Source organism: Phodopus roborovskii, unplaced genomic scaffold (assembly GCF_943737965.1).
Source record: "Phodopus roborovskii unplaced genomic scaffold, PHOROB, whole genome shotgun sequence".
NCBI classification, from domain to species: domain Eukaryota; kingdom Metazoa; phylum Chordata; class Mammalia; order Rodentia; family Cricetidae; genus Phodopus; species Phodopus roborovskii.
In genome coordinates, this window is record NW_026126407.1 from 2,725,958 (window position 1) to 2,749,073 (window position 23,116).

Here is a 23,116-nt window from a genome sequence, read left to right on the forward strand (position 1 = left end):
GGAGAGCAGGCATGCAGGAATGGCCGTGGCTCCGTCCAGTGTCAATCTCATTTTGGAGGTGTTTTGAGACAGGATCTTGCTGTACTTCCCAGGGTGCTCTTGAACTTCTGGGCTCAGGGATCTTCTCATCTCAGCCATCCAAGGACCTGGGCCCATGTCCCACAGTCACTTACACTCTTTTGATTGTGCAGTTCTGGGGTTTGAATCCAGAGCCTTTTGTGCAAGCAAAAGCTACTCACACTCCAGCTTCCACCTTATTTTAACTAATGACATTGACAATGACCTTGTTTCCAAATAAGGTCAAATTCTGAGGTACTGGAGTAAAGATATTTCTTTTGTGTAGGATGTAATTCAGTCACTTCCCCCCATTAAACAGAGTTAGGTTCTAGAGTGAAAAGGTAGTCATTTCTCTTGGATTAGAAGGTTTAAAAAAAAAAAAAAAGAAAGATTTCAGCCAAGAGGTGGTAGTGGTGGTGGTGGTGGTGGTGGTGGTGATGATGGTGCACGCCTTTAATCCCAGCTCTCTGAAGGCCAGAGGCAGGCAGGATCTACATGAGTTCAAGGCCAGCCTGGTTTACAGAGTTAGTTGCAGGACAGCCTACACAGAGAAACCCTGCTTTGGAAATCCAAAAAAAAAAAAAAATTTTTTTTTAAAACTCTAATAATTATGCGTGTATGTGTGTGCTGGGGGTTGCCAATGAGGCCAGAAGATCCCTTGAAGTTAGGGATCGGGTTGAAAGTGACTTGCCTGATGTGGATGCTGGAAATAGATCTAAGAGTAGCACTGCCTTTTAACTGCTGAGTAACTCCAGCGCTTACTCTGAAATTTTACCTTTTTAAAATCCATTCCTCTGTGTGTGTGTGTGTCTGAGAGAGAGAGAGATGGAATTGTGTCAGAGAGAGAGAGAGAGAGAGAGAGAGAGAGAGAGAGAGAGAGAGAGAGAGATGGGATTGTGCACATGCACATTATGCTTGCATGGTGGTCTGAGGACAATTTATTGGATTTGGGTTCTTACCTGCTACCATGTGAGCCCCAGGAATCAAACTCAGGCCACCATACCTGGTGGCAAGACCCTTGCCATCTCACCAGCCCCTTAAAAAAATTCTAAAATTAAAAAAATAAAATGCCATTCCAGCATGCCTACTGTCCTGTGAATGCCTAGTGATGATGAAGTGACTCATGTATATGCCAAGGTAGGTAGTCTAGATCCTGAAGTTCAGAGAGGCATGCAACAGATTTCCTGCAGAGTCCTCAGAAGAAACCAACCCACTGATATTGTGATTGCAGATTTCTAGACCCCTGGACTGTGAGAGAATTGTGAAAGAATACATTTTTCATTGTTCATTTCAGTAGCTCTATGACATTCACACATGAAACACTTTTTTGGTTTTTTTGTTTTGTTTGAATTTTTCTTTTTCATTTTTTTTTTGTGGGGGGGAGGGTGGTTGGTTTTTCAAGACAGGCGACATACATTCCGAATTTCTCTTCTTGTTCCCGTACTTTTCTCCAATCCAGCCTCACATTGACTACAACTGACTTTTTTTTTTTTTAAGAAACTCCTTCCAATTTGGTTTTGCAACTAAAACACAAGAGTCCTGCCAGACATGTTCAACTGTTCCATTTCACATTCTAAGGTTCAAACTTGGCTTCAGATTCACCTCCCTCCATCCTTCTCAAATGTCCAACAACTCCCAGCGTCCTTCATGGACCTGCCTTCCTTTTCCAGTGCATCTCTCCTAGTTACTCCTCTCAACTTAGTATCTGTGTGCGTACAAGACCCCCTCTGTCCACTCCAGTATCTGTATGTTCAGGAACCCAGAGAAGTCTCGCCCCAAAGCAGGACCAAGCCTGGTCTACTCCTTTCCTTCTCGGAGATCCTGCCCACGAGTCCTCAAACTATTAGTCATCAATCATTAGGAGATCAGGAGCATCTCCCTGAGGTTGGGCCTTGGACCGGCTCTTCCGCCGGAACCCTTCTGCCTAGCCCGAGTCGAGCACTTTTAGTTGGAACACACACAACCGGAAGTTGGCGGAGGAAGACAAGCGGCAGAGAGTCTGGCGATGGCTTGGAGGACTAATCTTGCTTCCCTCATCAAGCCCGGAGGTAGGATTCCTGAGCACGAGGTTGGTTGGCTCTCTGCAAGCCTGTGACTGAAGTGTCTCTTTCCTGTTCCGTGTCTGGGTCTCCCGCGTAGGATTGGAGGGGAGCTTAGGAGCATTCCCTCCCGGACCCCGGGTGCTCCTGTGGCTCAGGGTCCGCGTGCCCCTCTTCCCGGACCGACTGGCAGTGGATTCAGACACTTAACAGTAGCGTGCCCCTGGCTGTATTTCTTTTCTGTGGCCACTAAGTCAGAATGACTTTCTACTGTTTCACAGAGTTATCCATTGCATGGTGTATGCTTTGCTTGCGGAAACGCAGGCATGTTAGAAATATTGAGAAGTGTGCAGAACAAAATTAACCCCCTTCTACCCCTTAGTTAATACCACCAGCCCCCGCCCTCCCCAAACAAAGGTCCCTGTTGCTTAAACTAGCCTGGAACTCATGTAGTTGAGGATGACCCTAATCCTGATTTTCCTGCCCCCACCTCCCAAGTACTACGATTACAAGCGAGGACCACCACTAGTGACCAGTTAAAACATTTATTATAAACGTATAAAATTGAATTTTCTTTAGTCTCATCAGATGAGAAACTAGTAAAAACGAAGTGGAGAAAATTTTAAACGATGTTACATAAAAAGATCCTCTTGCTGGGCGGTGGTGTCGCACACCTTTAATTCACTCTGGAGACAGGCCTGGTCTACAAATCGAGTTCCAGAACAACCAGATTTCTACAGAAAAACCCTGTCTCAAAAGAACTAAGCAAAACAAAAACAATGGGGGAAATTACAAATGCCAGAAAGACCAGACATTTGTACTCATTTTAATTAGAATGAAGTGGTGCTAGGGATAGAAATCATGTCCTTGCTAGGTAAATGCCCTATCATGGAGATCTGCCTGTCTGCCTCTGAAATGCTGGGATTAAAGGTATGCTCCAATACACATGGCAAACTACAATTTTTTATTTTAACTAATTTATCTTTTAGAAACAAGGTCTAATGTATCCCAGATGGTGGCAAACAAGTCTTGCCTGGAATCTAATTCTTTTGCTTCTGCCTCTCAGATGCTGAGATTATAGATATGTGGTTACAATGCCAGGGAACTACAGCTTCTTCCTTGACAAGTCAAGGCCTCTGTGTAGCAGTGCCTACCATCCTGATCTACATACTGAATTTGAGGCCTGATTGGACTATCTAGTGAGACCTTGTCTCAAAAACAAACACCCCCCCCATCACCAATAATCAAAATCAAACAAAACTCTCAAATGATAGAAACAACTTTATTAATTCTAAAAACTGCTCTTTATGTTTTATTTGTTTTTGACACAATGTTTCTCTGTATCCCTGGCTGTCCTGGAAATTGCTCTGTAGACTATGCTGACCTTGAACTCAGAGATCTTCCTGCTTCTGCCTCCCCAGTGCTGGGATTAAAGGCGTGCACAACTACCACAAGTTTTACACTTCTTTTAAAGACAATTCTCTGTGATTACGTGGGTTATATGCAAGTCTGTGTGATATACAAGTTTGGAAATTAACAAAGAACATCCCAATTTAAATTTTATAAATTTTCCTTTCAGGGAGTTGGAGATGGCTTCCAGTCTCAGAGTATTCATCCCTGCCTCCAGTCCTAAATGATATCTGCTCTCGGAGGAAGTCTACTGCACCTGAGAAAACTGTTGCCAGTGTTGTTTTTGATACAAATGGAAGGAAGCCTGGGGATGCACTGGACAAGCTTTTCACCCCCGAACAGCAGGCCTCTATCTTACACGTGTTGAATACAGCTTCTGATAAGGAACTGGAAGCTTTCAGACTGCTCCGTGGAAGGAAGTCTGTCAGTATTGTAGAACACAGAAAGAAGTTTGGGCCATTTCAGAGTTTGGAGAGTTTGATAGACGTGCCCTTGATCCAATATAAAACTGCCGTTCAAGTGTGTAACTCCATTCTTTGTCCAGAGAGTGGAAGGAAAAAAAAGTCACAGGAAAAGTGGTTGCTGGGAAAGTTCATCAAACCAGGTATAGAGAGAGAGAGACTTAAGGTAACATTTCCCCCAATCACCAGCCTTTGAGAACATATTTATTCCCAGTCCTGGGTTAGAGACAAGTTTTTTGTCGTGTGTGTGTGTGTGTGTGTGTGTGTGTGTGTGTGTGTGTGTGTGTAGGTCAGAGGACAACTCTCCTTCTGTCACCTGGGTCCTTGTCAGGCTTGGTTGAGGGCTTTAACCCTCTGAGCCATCTTATTGGCTCAAAACAAGTTAAGAATCTAGATATGCCCCTATTAATAGATCATCTATTGAACAAAATGAAGGTATACAGTTGGCAATTTGGAGGGAATACTGTGAAGTAGAACTTGGCAAAAGTTTACTGAGAACTCAAGTTTATTTGGAAGAGAGAAAATTAGTCTGATAGAAAGAAGAGGGCATTCTGGATAGAAAACATGAATAACAAGAAGTATGTCTAAACATTACCTTTATTATTTTTGTAAATGCTTATGTGTGGGTGTATATGATGTACGTGTAGGGTGGTCATTGCCATGGGACATGTTTGGGTCCCAGAGCAAGAACTCATGTCATCAGCCTTGGTGGCAAGTGCCTTTATCTGCTGAGCTCTCTTACTGGCCCATATTTTTATTATTATCATTTTTTGAGGCAAGATTCCTCTGTGTAGCTCTGGGCTGTCCTGGAACTAGCTCTGTAGACCAGGCTGGCTTCACCTCTGCCTCCTGAGAGCTGGGAGTGTGGGCCACCATACCTGCCTTGTAAATAAACTGAGTTGTTTTGAGTTTGTAGGTTCTTTTGTTTGTTTGTTTTTTCAAGACAGTTTCTCTATATAACAGTCCTGGCTGTCCTGGAACTCACTCTGTAGACCAGGCTGACCTCAAACTCACTGAGATCCACCTGCCTCTGCCTCCCAAGTGCTGGGATTAATAGTGTGCCGCCACTGCCCAGCGACTTTGTAGGTTTTATAGCTTTAAGATATTTATACTTATAATCAAATCAGCCTTTTTCCTTTAGGCAGTTAGTAGTATCATATCTATTGTTTTTGGTACTCGAAGAATTGCATGGGCTCACCTTGACCGAAAACCCAAGGTGCTGGACTGGCAGCAGACTGAGTGTTGGAATTTAACGAACAGAGTATACCCATCATCTGTCTATCTGGAAGAGGTAAGGCAATGGCTGGTCCCTGCTCCTTATTTTCTGTTTTGTGCATTCCTACATGGTTCCTTGTACAGTTTAGTTTGGCAATTTCAAAAGGGATGTAAGAGAAAACAAAACAAAAAAGTTAAACTGGTCTATGGGGTGCCTTTTTACTCCTATTACAGCGTTATTCTAAATTTTAAAAATTTAGAAACATTTAAATAAAAAAATTATACAGATTTAAAAAAATTTAGAAATGTCTTTAATTTCAAGATGTGAATTCGTAGTAACTGCTGTCTTGGTGAGTGCATGATATAGTAAGAGCCTTTGGCCAGCACCTTGCCACCAGCAGATATTCCTGGCTAGTGCGAGTCCTCTTCAGAACATTTCCGATGGTCAAGTTTTGGGTTACTGAGGCCTGAAGCCAGCAGGGATGATGAGACTGCCAGAACAAGAGCTCATCTTAGCTTCTTCCTGAGCTTTTGTTCTTCCAGGGTTGTCAGAAGTGGGACAAATACAAAACATAATTATTTCTGTTTTTTTTTTTTTTTTTTAAAGATTTCTTCAGTCATTTCCAAGATGCCTCAAGCAGATCTCTACATTTTGGAAAAATCAGGCCCTTCCATGCAGAACACATCTCTGTTTCCTATACTGTTACACTTTCTTATCACGGAAGCCATGCTGTATGCCTTACTCAACAAAACTTTTGCAAAGGATGGCCAGCATCGGGTGCTGAGCATGAATCGAAATGTTGTGGGCAAGCACTTTGATCTGATGATCGGAGATACAAGGACTAGTGGGAGAGATCTGGTGAAACAGTTCCTCTCTGACTCTGTGCTGAAGGAGGAGCCTCGGGTGGTCTTCCCACAGGAGCGAGTAGTACAGTATAGACAGAAGATTCTGAAGGACTCACACCACATTGAAGAGTTGTATGATTCACTGTTGCAAGCTATTGCCTTTTACGAATTAGTTTTTGGCAAAGGCTCAGAGCTCCAATAATAATGCACTTGCTCTAGTGTTATATTAATTTATTAAACCAACTGTTCCCATCCTTCATGTTAGTGGAAAAGAAAACATCTTGTGTATACTTTGTATGTTTATAAAATGAGAATCTTGGCTGTGAAATAGTATTTTTGAGAAAAGACCAAATCAATAAATATTTTGTGAAATTCTTTGCCTTATTTGTTTAAGTGCTAAATAGTAAGATGCCACCCATAGTAAGATGCCACCCACACAGTCAAAAGTTACCTCCATTTAAAAGCAAGTACCAGGGTAGAAAGATGTCTTGGTCATTAATAGCACTTGCTGCTTTTCCAGAGGACACTTGTTTGACTCCTGCCTGCCATTGCAGGTGCTCACAATTGTCTTTAAGTTCAGTTCCAGAAACTCTGATACACACATACACAAAGGATACACATACTAACACATAGAAAAAAATAAAATGCCAATGTTTAAAAAATAAATTTAGGCTATGTGATGGTGGCACATGCCTTTAATCCATCTTGGGAGGCAGAGGCAGGGGAATCTGAGTTCTAGGCCAGTTTGGTCTACAGAGTGAATTCCAGGTCAGCCAGAAACCCTGTCCTGGAAAACAAACAAATTTAAAAATTAATAAGAGGAAAAAGAAGCTGAGCAGATGGTTCTACCTGTAATCTCTTGCACTCAGGACAAACAAGGAGTAAGATTGTGTGAGGTCAGTTTGGGACTACAGTGAAAAATCTGTGCCAAACTGCCCCCACATTTAAAAAAAAAAAAAAAACAAAAAACAAAAAACAAAAGGGGAAAACCCATAAGGACAGGTTGCAGTTTGGTAGTAAACTGTTAACCTAGGCTTGATACCTAGTGATGGGAAAAAATGTTCTCTCAAGCAAGAAACTCCACACAGTCATGTCCTACCTAGTTAAAGAGGGAGTTTAAATAACTTGAACAGCTTTTAAAAATATTTATGTATATGAGTATTCTACATATATGCCTATACCCTAGGGGAGGGCATCAGACCCTATTATAAATGGTTGTGAGATACCATATGGTTGCTGATACTTGAACTCAGTACCTCTGGAATAGCAGTGGGTACTCTTAACCACTGAGCCATCTTTGCAGCCCCCAACTTGAACAGTTTTATGTAATTACATTGGTTCATCAGTTGTTGAGATGGTCAAGCACTTCCAGTAGATACTGTAGGAAAACACACTTAAAATCTTCAGGACCTGGAAAGATGATTTAACAGTTAAGAGCACTTGCTGCCCTTGAAGGGGTCCTGGGTACAGTTCCCAGCCCCCACATGACAGGCAGCACACAACCAATATCTTTAACTCCAGTTCCAGTGTATCTAATGGCCTCTTTGAGCACCGCAAGCATGTGGTGCACATACATACACACAGGCAAAACACTAATACATATAAAAAAAAATCTTTAAAAAGCTTTGACCACATTTTTGTTCAGCAAAGAAATCTATTAAGTTGTAGCATTTATCTGAATGTATTCAATATACATGTACATTAAGACGATCATAACTATTTAAATACCACTTAAAGCTTTTAGCTTTAACTTTTAATTAATTTGCTAATTAATACAAGAAAAGGAAGGTTGAACAAGAGGTAAAAACACATCTTCACACACATTTGTAAACAGGTATGCACCTATACTTTAAGAAAGTACAAAACTAGGATCCTTAACTTTTGAGTTAAAAATACAATTCATCAGAAAATGTACCTGAATATTGTATTATTATACAAATATATATATATATAATATGAAGCAATTTTAAACATACCTGATTATCTGACTGTAAAATAACATTAAGTAAAATGTGACATTTAAAAAATCTTGTTACTAAAGTAAAAACAGGTACTTACAAAAAAAGAAAAACCCATGCATGACCTTCCTGGGTGTGGCAGCATATGGCTGCCAGGTACTTGAGAAGCTGAGAGAGGATCACATAAGCTGGGAAGGAGTTTAGAGGCAGCCTAAGCATTATAACCAGACCCCATTTCAAAAACAGGGTGGGAGGGTCCAGTTCTATGATTAAGTGTCCCTCGAATGTACAAGGCCTTGGGTTTGATTTGTAGCACACAAATAATTACAAAAACAAGACTGCGTATGTACTAAGACATAGGACGCTTGCCTACAACACAAAAGACCCTAGGTTTAATCTTCAGCACCACAAAGCCAAAAAACCAAACTTAAATGGAAATAGCTTGTTAGGTAGAAACCCCATGGCAGAATCCTTCATTACTTCTTCAACCATCAAAAACTTGTCCAAAATAGATAAATTAATGTCATTCCATTTTTGAAGAAAACATGATGTAAAAGTACTTGAAAATGTATAGATGATCTGACTTGGCAAAATGCACAAGACTTTACCTACATGGACTGATAAGAAAGGTTGATGAAAGCTAGATTTCAGAATGCTTTACTTTGCTAACACAAATGACTCAATGATTAAATGGTAAAACATGCTGAAGGAGGGCACAAGATATAAGGGCAAGAGGAAGCGCAAGGCTTTCCAAAACATGCATAATTTCCTTCCTAGTAGACTTAAAAATTACTCTGTATGTAATTGTTTTATGCCTTGTAACTTTAGGCCTGCAGGCTGGGTGCTACCTATTCATGGCAGTACTGCTCTGATGCTGGAGAGCAGAGGAAGGATACAAGGAAAGGGAAAACAACATATGAGCTCAGCACTGAAACAACTTTACCTTCTCACACATACAGAACACACATACAGCTCACACATACAGAAAGTATACCAACAAAGCAAAAATAGGTAATACAAAACATTCAGGAAAAAATATGCCACAATCATATATACAGTTTGTAACCCAATTTTTTCACTTTAAATATTTGAATCACAAAAATACAAAGTCTATTAAAATTTACATTAAGAGAAATAAGCTCTTCTTTAAAATAGACATAATCTAGTGTGTTTTAAGGACCACATCATCTGTACAGGGCACTAAAGATGGGGAGCATCAAGGGAAGTCATCAGCCAAAGCAGTCACAGCCTCTTCAGGAATATCAAGATGAATTCCTTCAAAGTAGTGCAGAAACCTGTCAAAATTATAAAAACAATTTAATATCAGTATCTTCATTACCAAGAACACATTTATTAATCTTGACAAGTTAAAGCATACTTTACCTTCTTTTATTTTTCCCTTGTTCTTTTAGCTTCTCTGTCCGACAAATGTTCCGAAGAGTTGGCAGGTAGTCAATTATACTAGCTTGCTTATTACCCACACTCAGAAGAGATCGGCTAGAAAATACTCTTTTAATGACTGCCATCCTCTTGTCAGCATTGCTACAAATTAAGAGAAAGCATTATTTTTTGGTATTTTGTACATAAAAATGTAACAACCTAAATGTAACCAGTGTTCCTGCTTCTGATCTGCACCAAATGACACTTCTAATTGCCTGCGGAAAGTATAGGTCACTGTCTTATATATCCAGACTGGCCTAGAATTCCACATAGCTCAGCCTGACTTCAAACTCAGTCTTACACCGCTATATTCAACTTCATATTGACAATTTTTGTTTAGAGACAGGATCTCATGTAGCTGGGGTTAGCTTCAAACTCTTGATCCTTGTGCTTCTACCTCCCAAGTGCTGTGATTGCCAACATGTGCCACCATGACTGGGGTGACAGTGAAACATCTTAATGGTTACCTTTTACCTGTCACAACTCTAAACTCCTCTGTCACCCAATGTTTTTCTTTCCCAAGACAGGAGTTTTCTGTGTAGCACTGGCTGTCCTGGAACTCACTCTGTAGACCAGGCTGGCCTTGGACTCAGAGAGATCTGTCTGCCTCTACCTCCTGAGTACTTGAATTAAAGGTGTGCACCAACACCCTCACTTAGGTTTCCCAAATTCATTCAAGCTACTTTTCTCAGTAATCTCTTCAACTTGTATGAGAAGCTATATTAACACTAAGCATTTCTCATAATCAATAGCCCAGCATTTTAAAATTAGATTGATTACTGAAAAAACAGAAAGTAACAAGACTTACTTTAGATTAGCTGCTGACTGGCGGAAGCATACATTGCTGCACCTTTGTGAAACACAGAAACTGAGCTTACTGACTGCATCACTCCCTAAATACTTGTGCGAATTCAAGGACTCCAGTGCTTTTGAAATGCTAGAAGAGCATTTGGTAAAGCTGAGAGCTTCTGCAGTTGCTTTTAATTCTTCAGAGCTCCAAGGAGCCCACCCATCTCTGCTCTCAATACTAAACTCATCACAAAGTCCACTTTTAACCTTTCCGCTTGTCCAGTGAAAAGGATTTTTACCCAATTCATTCCGTTCCCCTGCGTTGGTTAAAAGGGCATCTAAGAAGGACATGTTCTCCATGAACTCAGTAAGAGAATTTAAACAGTGGGAAATGAGCACAGAACACTTCTTCTCTGCAGGTGTCTTAGGAGGCTGAGGCACAGAGTCAGATGTGAAACATTTGCTTTGTGTCTGTGTCTCTGGATTGCCTTCTCTGTTTCTACTTGTGACATCTTCTAAAGCTGAGGAAGGCACAGAAGATAAGCTATTCAGTTCATCAGAAAAGTCCAATCCAGTGTCAAATAAGTCACTGTCATCTAGGGTCACCATTTTTTTCTGTTTCTTTTTCTGTGACTTTTTTAATAGCTGGTCTTCTGATTGCTTCCTGAGAAGATGTTCCATGCTTCCTGGTGCACTGGCTTCTGTAGTCACTGGGAAGCCATAAGCATCTTTTACTTCTGGGATGACAGTAACTGGCAATGGCAGGATGAATTCAAGATTACTATATAATACATCTATCTTTTGCATATGGAATTCTGTAAGGAGCTGGATGAATTTATGCCATTCTTCTTTTGCTGTGATCTTGTGCTGAAAAGCAATTTTGAGTAAAGAGATTTAAGAGTACCTAGTTTAGACATCTTCCCACCCTTAGGTATATAGGATTACTTCTATGTATTTCTACCTTTTATGTATTTTTTTTAAAGATTTATTTATTTAATGTATGTGAGTGCTGTATCTGCATGTATGCCTGCGAAAGCATTAGATCTCAATATAGATGGCTGTGAGCCACATGTGGGTGCTGGGAATTGAACTCAGGAGGTCTGGAAGAGCAGCCAGTGCTCTCAACTGCTGAACCATCTCTCTAGTGCCCTCATACTATGCTTTTAAATCTATGCCTATGCACCATTTATCAACATAGGCAAATGAGTTAAAATCTCACATCTAAAGTCTAGAAAATGTTAAGTGTATTTTAAGTTGAACTAATATTCAAAACACAGGGTAAATACTGAAAGGGACAGGAACATGAATTCAACATTCCACACAGATGTGGAAAATACCTTTAAAAATGAAAATAAGTCTTGGGATGGGGAGGCAATGTTCTTGAGTCCAAACAAAGCCTCTGTACAGCCAGTGTCACATTTGGGGAGGGCTACACGGTTTCTTCTGCTGTTTTTAGAATTAATTTTTGCACCAGTACCATCTTCAGAGCAAATCAGTTCATTTCTGCTATTTCCTCCTAAAAAATTAATAAAGACAAATCTCAGGCAAATGTATTTTAAAGGAACTGTATGAAACAAAGCACAAGTTCTGAAGAGGTGCTCCTGCCCAACATCCTCCAACCTTTACTCCCTTTTGTTCTCCGCCGGTGTATTCACTACATTATAAACACAACGTAATTCATCACTTGAAAAATACCTAAGTGGACAAATAGACTAGAGCAGAAAAAAAGAGAGAACAGAATAGAGGGAGCCATTATAGGTTTGAAGAGAAAACTGACTATAGTGAAATGTCCAGAGACCTACAAGACTGACCCCAACTAACAATCTGAGCAACAGAGGAAAGGCTACCTTAAATACCCTTCCCTGATAATGAGATTGATAACTAACTTATATGCCATCATAAAGCCCTTATCTAGTAGCTGATGGAAACAAAAGTAGACACCCACAGCTAAACACTGAGCCAAACTCCTAGAATCCAGTTGCAGAGAGGGAGGAGTGATAAGAAAATGGGGTCAAGACCAGGCTACAGAAACCTACAGAGACAGGGGGTGGAGGGGTGGGGGTGTGCGCTCATGGATCCCCAGACTGATAGCTGGGAAATCAGCATTGTACCAACTCAGACCCACTGAACATGGGTCTCATTTAGAAGGCCTGGGCAGTCTAAGGGACTTCTGACAGTGGCACCAGGATGCACAAAAGGACTTTGGGAGCACATTCCCCATGGAGGGATACTCCCTTAGCCTAGAGGCAGGAGGGAGGGCCTAGTCCCTATTCCAAGTGACTTGACAGATTTTGATGATCCCTCCTGGAAGGCATCACCCTCCCTGTGGAGTGTGTGTGTGTGTGTGTGTGTGTGTGTGTGTGTGTGTGTGTGAATGAGATAGGAAAGGGGGTGGGGTGGGGGAGCATGGGAGGGAGGGAGAGGGTACTGGGATCAATATGTAAAATAAGAAAAAATAATAAATATATAAAAAAAAATACATTAAAAAATACCTAAGTGAAATGATTCAAGCCTATCTTTTATTTTTGTTATTTCTTGTTTATACTAGGGCTATTTTATTTTATCATTTCATTGAGGCAGGATCTCATTCAGCCCAGGGAATAACCTTGAACTTCTTTGTGTGTTTGGCGGTCAGAAGACAACTTCAGCTGTCATTCCTTGGGTATAAAACCTTGAACATCTGATTCTGCTGCCCAAGGGTGTATGTCATCACACACATACTAGGATGTTTTCTTTCATGTCTTATTTATGATATTGATCTTCTGAGAGTTTGTTAAAGCTGCCAGCTTACACTAAATAAAAAGTATGGCTACATCTATTTTGAAAAACAATGCTTAAATTTTGAACTAATTAAAGAGTAAAATGAAAGGGATTAATTTTATAGAACTTCATAGTATTCTTTTTTCATTTTTCCTTTCTTGTTTGTTCCCCTAGGTTTTATGTGACTATGTGACCAGGATCTATCCCAACAGAACTGTGACCACGGAGCAGTCAACACACAAACTGACAACTTCCCCTGGGAAGAAGCATGGATGACTGATCCTGAAAACACAGGACCTGGAATGGAGGAAGTCATCAATAACTGCTTGTGCCAGATGTAGGGCACAACAGTAACTGTAGAGCAGTAGAAAGTAAAAAAAATTATACATGTGAGAAAAAAATATTTCTGAAACCAAGCTCTTAGGAAAATCAGAATTAGAAACTATTAAATATAATACAAGAAATATAAACCAGTATGGTTGCACAAGTCTGAGCTGCATGGGATCCTGTCTAAAAGCCAAAGCAGGGCCAGTGAGATGACTGAGTAGATAAACGTGCTTGCTGCCAAACTGACAATCTGAGTTTGGGCCCTGGGACCCACAGAAGACTCCTACAAGTTGTCCTCTGATCTCCACCAATAAATAAATGCATACATGAAACTTAAAACATAAAGACAAAGCTGGGTACTACTAAGGCAATCCCAGTACTCATAAGACAGAGGCATGCAGATCTCTGCCAGTTCAAGGCCAGCATGATCTATAGAGTGAGTTTTAGGATAGCCAGGGCTACAATGAGAAACACTGTCTTGAAAGGCAGGAGGATCTCTTTAAGTTCAAGGCAGCCTGATCTACAAAGTAAGTTCCAGGACAGCCAGGGCTATTATACAGAGAAATCCTACCTTGAAAAAAAGAAAAAAAGAAAGAAAGAAAGAAAGAAACAAATAAATAAAAAGGGCTAGGGAGATGGCTCAGTAGGTAAATCCTTGCAAGCATGAAGACCTAAGTTTATATGTCCAATATATATATTAAAAAAAGCTCTGAGATTGAGGAAGTCACAGGTGCACACAAACATGTATATTCCACTCTCACAGACAAAAGAAACAACACCGCCCCTAAGAATGATCACATAAAAAGAATGAGATACAGCTATACCAACACAAAGGTCACTAATATAGTTTTTGTGCTTTGGTCAAGGCAGGGTCTCCCACAGTCTAGGTTGAACTCAGTGTAGTCAAGGATGACCTTTACCTCTTGATCCTCCTGTTTGCTCTCCCAAGTGCCAGGATTACAAAGTATGCCACCACACCTGGCACGAGTATGTGCCAGGAAAAAAGGAAGTTGCTAAGTGGTAACTATAGTTTTGTAAGAAACTATATGTCCATAAATGGATATGCAATAGTTGGGAGTGTTTTTGAGATGGGGGTCTCATGGAGTCCAGGCTACTCTAAACTTGCTATGGAGACAAGGATGACCTTCAACTCTTGATTCTCTGGCCTCCAGGGGTTTGAGAAGTGTGATTTAAGGGGAAAAAAAAAAAAAAAAAAAAAAAAAGAAGAAATAAATAAAACCTATCTATGGGATATTTTACCTTGTTGAGAGACTACAAAATTAGTATTACTGGCATGTATTACAATCCTGGACTTTGGAAATTTGTTTTTTCCTTTTTATTTTTGTGAGTTCAATCTATTTGCATTTTTTTTTTTTTGTTTTTTTTTTGTTTTTTAGAGGTGTTATTTGGCCCAGGCTGTCCCTGATTTTATTATACAGACCAATAAGACATTGAATTTCTGATCCTCTTGCCTTTGCTTCCAGGTTGCTGGGATTACAGGTGTGCAATACCTCACTGGACTATTTACTTAGTTGATGTTTTTAAAATCTTTATTTTTTTTTTAAAAAAAAGTAGATATATGTGCAAGTATTTTAAAATTAGATAGTTGGCCACTTAATTTACAATTTTAAAAATATTTTGATAGAGTATATATCTAAGAATATGGTTCCATAATACCTGTAACAGTCAAAACAATGGTCTAAGAACAATTTCTCATGACAGTCTACTTACCACACTGTGATAATGGCCTTTCTTCTAAAATTCCACCTCCACTTCTAATCCAAAACTGTAAGTAAAGGATACTTTTCCTGATGTCACAAGAGTTTGCAGTCAACAAGGTTACAAAGTCTTTTAAGTCAGTTCTGAAATTCTCAACTAAACAGATCACTTGTAAATAGCTGGCAACATTTAGCTTAAAAACAGAAAAATGAGACAGGGGGACAGAAAGACACAGTTACTTACATAACTGTCAGAAATGGAATAATAATCCTGCACATCAATGAATAATTTTGTTAAAATCCACAATATCTTAAAACTTTTTGAGAATGAAATTTCTCTAGAAAAATATAACAGCATATACCACCAAATTAAAAGTATTTATGTATACATTCTTCTTGTGCTGATTGTATATAGTTCAGGACCGCAACAACAAAAAACTGTGTGTTGGTGTGTTTAAGACAGAATCTTATACAACCCAGGCTGGCCTTGAGCCTCTGATTTTCCTGCCTCTACCTCCCAAATGCTAGGATTACCAGTGTATTCTCCTATACTTAGTTTTGTTGTTGTTTTAAGCAGGCTCTTGCTATGTAGCCCAGGCAGACCTCAAACCCATGATCCTCCTTGAGTCTGCCTCTTGGATGCTGGGACTACAGGTGTATACCACCACATTCAACCTGGCAAGCAAACTTATACAAAATTCTCTAACTTGAACACTGCAGGCAGTTTTATAGAGTTGGATTAAATAATGGTACACAGGACAGGATCCCCCTACCCACACACAGACACCTTTTTTGAATTTTGAGACAGGGCCTCTCTATATAGCCTTGGCTGTCCTGGAACTCACTCTGTAAACCGATACTGCCCTCCAACTCACAAAGATCCACCTTCCTCTTTCTCTATACTTACCACCACTATACTTAGCTACTTGACAGGATATTTTATAGCCATTAAAATGATAAATATTATAACTATACTGAATTATACTTTTCTAATTTTAAAATTAAAAATTAGGAAACTATCAAGTTCATAGAAGCATATATGTTTGCAAATATAAAACAGAAGGGACAATATTAAATATCTGATGTATTAGAACTTAATGGATAGCAACCTTCTTTTATTTTATCAGAATTCCAATATGATTTTCTTTCTTGAGACAGTCTTGCTACATTGCACTTATTCTTTATAAAAAAAATTCTTTTAAAATCGAATTAATAGGGAATATCCTTTATCCTACCAAAATGTACAAAAAAAAAAAAAAAAAAAAAAAAAAAAAAAACCCTACAGCTAACTTTGTGGCCAATAGTAATAGTGATCACTTCCTAAGGTTGTACTAATAAACAGGTACAATTGTCCACTGCCAACACCTCTACTTAGTGTGACATTGATGTCATCGTCAATGAATAAAGCATGAGAAAGAAATAAAAAAGAGCCAGGTGTGTGTGGTGGCCCATGCCAGTAATCCCAGCCTATAAACTAACTTTTGAGAGAGGGGGGGAAAAAAGAGGACCAAGAATTCAAGGTCATCCTCTGCTACAAACTGAGTTTGAAGCCAACACAGATGCTGCAAAATATACAAACCTATGTCGAGTAAAGTAAGGCAGCCACATAAAGCCAAGGACAGCCACAGCTATATAGAGACCCTATATCAAAAAACTAAACCAACAAACAAATTTGAGAAAAATGAATACTGCCCCTAAGCAAAATGACCATTAATTAGAAAATTCAGTATTACCAAGTGTCTATTGTCCCAAATTTGATTACAAAGTCAATGAAATTCTAAGACGACACCAGAATAAACTATAAAACTTGACAATACTTTCTAAAATTAGCAGAGAAATGAGTAATAGCTGTAACAGTCAAAACAATTTTGCAAAGTAACAGAGAAGTTATAGTCCTTAACTTCAAGACTTGGTATAGTTACAGTGTTCAAGCCAACATCAATTCTCACATATATATCAAAGTAAGCATAGTTGGAAAAACAACATACCGTAGCAGTGGTCACTATAACTTCCTATCCCCAAGTCCCACATGATAGGAGAAGTGAAACAACTCCTGCAAGCTATCATCTGACCTCCGCACGTGCACCACGGGCACACACACACAATAAATAAATGTAACTTATACAATTTGGAAAAGGTACTTTGAAGCCTGGCATGGTGGTGTCTACCTTAAATCCCAGTGCTCAGGAGGCAGAGGCAAGTGGATATCTGTAAGACAAACCCTGCCTCAAAACAAAAACGAGGGGGCTGGAAAGATGGTTCAGTGGTTAGGAGCACTGGCTGGTTTTCTAGATGTTTTGAGTTAAATTCCCAGCAATCACATGGTGGCTCACAACCATGCATAAAGAGATCTGGTGCCCTCTTCTGGTTTGCAGAGGTACATTCAGGAGGAACACAGTACATATACATAATAAGTCTTCAAACAAAACAAAAGAGGTACTTTGAATAAATAATGTTTGCACAATTAGATATCTATAAGAAAACAAATCATCTTATAAAATTTTGCTCTAAACATGTTTTAGACATAAGTAAAAAAGCTATTATAAAATTGCATAGGCAGAATTGTTAAAAGCTTAAATGGGATATAGAACCACAAACTATAAAATAAAAACCTGCTAAATGTCATTTTATTAAAATTAAAAATGTTCACCTTACAACCAAAATAAAAGGTAAGCCATTAACTGGGAAAAATCATTTATAAGACATAAATCTAATGTAAACATACCTACACTATTTTTAAAAACCGCCTCAATTCAGTAAACAAATAACTAATTAAAGCAAGAAACAAAACTTCTGAACAGGAGCTGGGAGTACATACAGCTCAGTTACAGTGTTTGACTGGCAGGCATAGAGCTCAGGACTCATTCCTCAGCAGCACCCCCATGCAACCTTTCTCAAAACTTTGAAGTTATAGTTCAATAAAGAAGTATAGATAGTCAGAGGACCCTTGAAAAGACACTAAACAGCTGTGCATGGTGGTTCATACCTATAACCCTAGCATTGGGAAGGTGGAGGAGGAGTACAGGTTCTGGACAGTCTGGGATAAATAGTAAGACTATCTGCAAAAATCCAAGGACTGTAGCCTCTGACAGAGTGTTCCACATGCAAAGCTCTGGATTCAGTCACCAACAGAGGAGAAGAGAGGGGAAAAAAAGGAGGCTCAACATCCTAAAAACCTCAGTAAAGTAACATACATCTGTTATCCCATTATTTTGAAAATGTTTGAGAGAAGACCAGGGGTCATATTCAACTACCCAGTTAGATTGAGGCCAGTATGGCCTATAAAGGATGCTATTACAAAAACAAGCCCTGGGTTCCGTTCCATCCCAAGCACCACATAAACCAGGTTTGGTGGCAAAGGCCTGTTCATTCTTGGCTATACATTAAATTCAAAGCCACCTGGACTACCTCAGATCTTGCCTCGAAAACTGAACGTAGCTTATGCAGGGACATCTCTCTAAGTAAGATGGTTCAGGCTAACAGCCCTTAACAAGTCTGACAGTCTGAGTTCAATTCCCAGAACCCACATGGTTAGTGACAAAAACCCATCTCCTCCTAAAAGCTGTCCTCTGACCTCCACACACTTGTCATGTCACACACAAGTGTACCTATCCCATATAAATACATTTACACACAGAATAAGTAAGCCTCTGCCTCCGAGTGCTGGGAGTAAAGGTGTGTACCATAATGTCAGCTAAAATAAACGTTAAGGGGGGTTGGGGGGATAAGCTAGAGAAGAGGCTCAGAAGTTAAGAACACTTGTAGCAGAGGATGAAGGGTTCAGTCAGTAGCACTCTCCTGGTGGTTCCCAACCATCTGTAACTTTAGTTCCAGGGGATCTAACATCCTCTTCTAACCTCCATAGGCACCAACCATGTACATCCTGCCTATGCATACATGTAAATAGTCACACACATAAAAACAAAATAAATCTTAAAAAAACTTTAAAAACACAAGTAGGTTTATTGTTTAAGATGGTATTTACACACAAGGTTAATACCATGAACTTAATAGTTTCAAGTATTCACCCTGTTCTTAGGTTGTAAAATCCTTACAACAATCCTGTGGGTCATGTTGCCTGTGAGGAGCACATAGTCAGGCCTTCAGAAGCAAAGAGAGAGGCAGTTTTCTACTCAGGTCTAGACTGTGATTACATCGGCCTCTTATGAATATCAGCACTCAGAAAAGTGCAAGGTTTAGCTCCAGTCTCAGCAATCAGGAGGCAGAGGCAGTGAATCTCTGCAAATTGAAGGACAGCCAGATCTACATAGAGTTTCAAGCCTGCCAATGTTACATAGTATGGCAGTCTCAAAGGAAAACAAAACAAACCCAAAAAGGAGTATTAGAATATATAGAAAACTTAAAATATCTGAAAAATATTATTTTAAAGCAAAAAAAGGAAATAGCCACACGTTCCCTAAACTCAGACACTTTAACATTTCCCTTTAAAAAGCACATTTCAAAATATAAATTTAATTTAAAAGTTATTTTTTGCATAATTGTGGTACATATAATCTATGATCATGAAAATTCAAAACTTACCAGGGAAGGAATATTGAAATTGATTTCTTCAAAGCAGCCATCAAACAATAAACTAAATGTGGGATCTGTAGGAAATGACATTTTTTTTTTTTAAAAAAAGGGATCACTAAATAACTTTTCCCAGTTATACTTTTCTATGACAACATCTAGCATTTCATAGGTAATTGAAGAACAGGAGTTGTAGAGATGGTCCAGTGGCCATAGTGCATTCTGCTCTTGTAGAGGGCTGGAGTTTAGTTTCCAGCACTCATATCAGATAGCTCACAACTGACTATAACCTCAGCTCGAGGAGATCTGATACTTTTGGAGTGATCTTAAGTGTTGAGACAACTCTCCAGGTCCTTACATTTACAATTGTTAACAAGTGTTTTAACTGTTCTCTTGGTAATTAGTTGTTAATTTCTAACTATGATTAGCGTTCTAAGTATGTATATATGGGGGGCAAGATATATATATACAGTGTGGCACTATTTGAAATGTCTAGCATCCATGGGGTGGGTGTGGAAATATCCCTCTCACATGAAGGGAGACTATAGTTTCATTAACCTATGATCTATGATTTTCTTTTCTTTCTTTCTTTCTTTCTTTCTTTCTTTTTTTTTTTTTTTTTTTTTTTTTTTTTTTGGTGTTTTGGGGTTTCTCAAGGTAGCCTTGATAAGATTGCTTTTGTTTGTTTAGTTTTAACAGAGGATTTGGCTATGTAGTACTAGCTGGCCTGTAATTTATTACAGACATTAGGCTAGCCTCAAATTTGTGGGGATTCTCCTGCCTCTGCCCCCTGAGTACTGGAATTACAGATTCATTATGCTTTGTTTTGAAAAGGAAAAAAAAAAGCTTTCTAAATTTATTATGTGTTTGAGTGTTTTGCCTGCATTTATGTGTGTGTCCCATGTAAGTGCCTGGTGCCTGGGGAGGTCAGAGGAGGACATTAAGTCCCCGGAAACTTGAGTTACAGACAGTAGTATGCTGTCATGTGGGTGCTGGGAACTGAACCCAGGTTCTCTGCAAGAACAATGAGTGCTCTTAACCTGGAGAGCCATCTTTCCAGAACCCCCATTTGCTTTAAAATATCACTCAATTATTAGTGTTTGTGTTTTGTGTGGTAGGTATATACATAAGCATTCAGAAGCAACAGGAAAACCCTATGGAATTGGTTCTCTCCTTCCACCTTTATGTAGATTTCAGGCATCAAACTCAGGTCAATAGACTTGTCTGGAAAGCACTAGACCTGCTGAGCCATCTCCCCAGTGCACACCATGCTTTATTAAACTCAAGTTTAAAGTTAGTAGCTCTCCCAAAATACTTCAACAAAAATAAACTGTACTGAAATTATTGTTACATACCACTTGTAGTAAGAACTACTGGTCGTTTAGTTGTTGCCATGAATGTTTTGACTGCATTCAAAAACCCAGCATCTTCATCAAAAATGACATCAACCTACAAACCATTCATTAGAATATTAATTTAGTGAAGAATAACAATATACTCATGTTCAGATCACCTAGAGATGTATATGGTACACAAACTATGTCTGAGTCAACACTGATTAATTTTTGAAAAGTATGAATTGAATCCATGCTGAAAATTATTTATTTGTTTATTTTTGGTTTTTCAAATCAGGATTTTTCTGTGTAGTCCTGGCTGTCCTGAATCTCACTCTGTAGACCAGGCTAGTCTGGAACTCAGAAATCTGCTTGATCCTGCCATCTGAGTGCTGGGACTAAAGGTATGCACTTCCACTGCCTGGGGAAAAGTTTATGTCTTATACCATAAAAAAAGTTTTAAGATGATAACAGTAGATGGGTGGTAGTGGTGCATGCCTTTAATTCCAGAATTTGGGAGGCAGAGGCAGGCGGATCTCTGTGAGGTCGAGACTAGCCTGCTCTACAAGAGTTAGTTCCAGGACAGCCTCCAAAGCCACAGAGAAACCATGTCTCAAAAAACCAAAACAAAACAACAAAAAAGATGGTAACAGTAAACATTAAAACTAAGTAAAAGCCAGGCAGTGGTGGAGCATGCCTTTAATCCCAGCACTCAGGAGGCAGAGGCAGGCAGATCTCTGTGAGTTTGACGGCAGCCTGGACTACAAAGCAAGTTCCAGAACAGCCAGGGCTGTTCCATATAACCCTGTCACCCTGTCTCAAAAATTAAATTAAATAAATCCAAAACAAATAAAAACAAATAAACAAAAAAAAACCAAGCAAACAAACTAAATAAAACATAAATGCAATAACTGGCTAGATATGAGTTGCAATGACTTCTATAGTTGTTTTGTTAACAATCAGTATGAATTATGTTAATCATCTTAAAATTATTCTAGAAAGGGCTGGAGAGATGGCTTAGCGGTTAAGAGCATTAGTTGCTCTTTCTGAGGACCTGGGTTCAATTCCCAGCACCCACATAGCAGCTCACAATCATCTGTAACTCCAGTTCCAAGGGATCCAACACCATCCTCGGGCCTCCTAGGGTGACACTCACACACACGGTATATAGACATAACATCCACATATGGGACTGGAGAGATGGCTCAGTGGTTAAGAGCACTGGCTGTCCTTCCAGATGACCCAGGTTTAATTCCCAGTACCCACATGGCAGCTCACACCTGTCTGTAACTCAGTTCCAGGGGATCTGACACACTCACATCAATAAAATTAAAGAAATTATTTTTTAATAAAAATCCATACACATAAAAGAAAATAATGCAGAGAAAATGTTACAAAAAACACAAAAAATTACCACTCTTTAAAAAAAGAAATATTATTTTAAATTTGGATTTATTATACAAAGAAAATACATAGTAATCTTTTAAAATAAGTTTCCACTATGAACCTCACAGTAAATGCCCTGCAAACCTACCTCTTCAAAGAGAATGAGAGATGTTGCATTCTTTCTGTTGGATTCTTCAGCTCCAAATTCTTTACCATTTGAATTATTTGCATTTGTTGATTTAGTATGAATAATTTGCCTCTGTTCCAAAGAATTTTTGATTCCTACATAAATACAATGTTAACATTTTAGCTAAAACTCTTCTTTTTTTTTAAACAGGATTTCACTATGTAGATCAGGCTGGCCTTGAGTTTACAAAAATCTACCTGTTTCTGCTTCCAAAGTGCTAGATTAAAGGTATGCACCACCACACCTGGCAAAACTCCCTTTTATAAAACAATAGATATACCCACAAACTCAACTCCCATACCAAATCTTACTCACTAATGACACTGTTATAACTGGGATCATTAGCATGACTGCGGTTTAATAAACAGCAGTGGACCACATGAAATACAGTTTCATGCATCAAGGTTAATTTACTTTGTTAACTTAATGTTTACCTTTATTATTTCCCATGAGTGTTCCGACTTCTTCACTATTTTTGGATTTGGAGGATACTTTAAAGTAATTTGCCAAAGTTTTAGGGGGAAGCGCTCGCTTCTGCCCACTTCCTTTTGGTGATGATGGAGGAAGCTTTCTTGGTGATGTAACAACTTTCCCAGGGGAGTTTAACTTTTCTATGAAAAACAAGCTACATTTAAGAACATTCTAAAATTATACTGATG

At 39.1% G+C, this 23,116-nt stretch overlaps 2 protein-coding genes across 2 annotated transcripts in view; one reads left to right on the forward strand and one right to left on the reverse strand.

Annotated features, from left to right (window-relative positions):
• Positions 1 to 2,025: 2,025 nt before the first annotated feature.
• On the forward strand, positions 2,026 to 6,403 carry Tefm (transcription elongation factor, mitochondrial). The gene is made up of 4 exons (XM_051179818.1): positions 2,026 to 2,105; positions 3,676 to 4,133; positions 5,109 to 5,258; positions 5,790 to 6,403. Exons 1-4 carry the CDS (start codon positions 2,063 to 2,065, stop codon positions 6,228 to 6,230), a joined length of 1,092 nt encoding a protein of 363 aa, XP_051035775.1. The 5' UTR covers positions 2,026 to 2,062; the 3' UTR covers positions 6,231 to 6,403.
• Positions 6,404 to 8,820: 2,417 nt separating this feature from the next.
• The window catches only part of Atad5 (ATPase family AAA domain containing 5), a 54,171-nt gene continuing 39,875 nt past the window's right edge, over positions 8,821 to 23,116 (reverse strand). Inside the window, exons 15-23 of the mRNA XM_051179819.1 lie at positions 22,892 to 23,068; positions 22,419 to 22,552; positions 20,906 to 20,999; positions 19,563 to 19,627; positions 15,034 to 15,214; positions 11,553 to 11,731; positions 10,235 to 11,082; positions 9,370 to 9,528; positions 8,821 to 9,281 (exon numbers count right to left, since the gene is read on the reverse strand). Coding sequence (XP_051035776.1) covers positions 9,203 to 9,281; positions 9,370 to 9,528; positions 10,235 to 11,082; positions 11,553 to 11,731; positions 15,034 to 15,214; positions 19,563 to 19,627; positions 20,906 to 20,999; positions 22,419 to 22,552; positions 22,892 to 23,068 — 1,916 coding nt within the window. The 3' untranslated portion in view covers positions 8,821 to 9,202. The remainder of the gene's footprint in view (positions 9,282 to 9,369; positions 9,529 to 10,234; positions 11,083 to 11,552; positions 11,732 to 15,033; positions 15,215 to 19,562; positions 19,628 to 20,905; positions 21,000 to 22,418; positions 22,553 to 22,891; positions 23,069 to 23,116) is intronic.

What these genes read in the sequence shown, in the direction of transcription:
- Tefm (XM_051179818.1), top strand. Translation starts at nt 2,063, where the DNA reads ATGGCTTGGAGGACTAATCTTGCTTCCCTCATCAAGCCCGGAG. An exon ending in TTCCCTCATCAAGCCCGGAG is followed by an intron (nt 2,106 to 3,675) that starts GTAGGATTCCTG and finishes TTTTCCTTTCAG; the next exon opens with GGAGTTGGAGATGGCTTCCA. An exon ending in TAGAGAGAGAGAGACTTAAG is followed by an intron (nt 4,134 to 5,108) that starts GTAACATTTCCC and finishes TTTTTCCTTTAG; the next exon opens with GCAGTTAGTAGTATCATATC.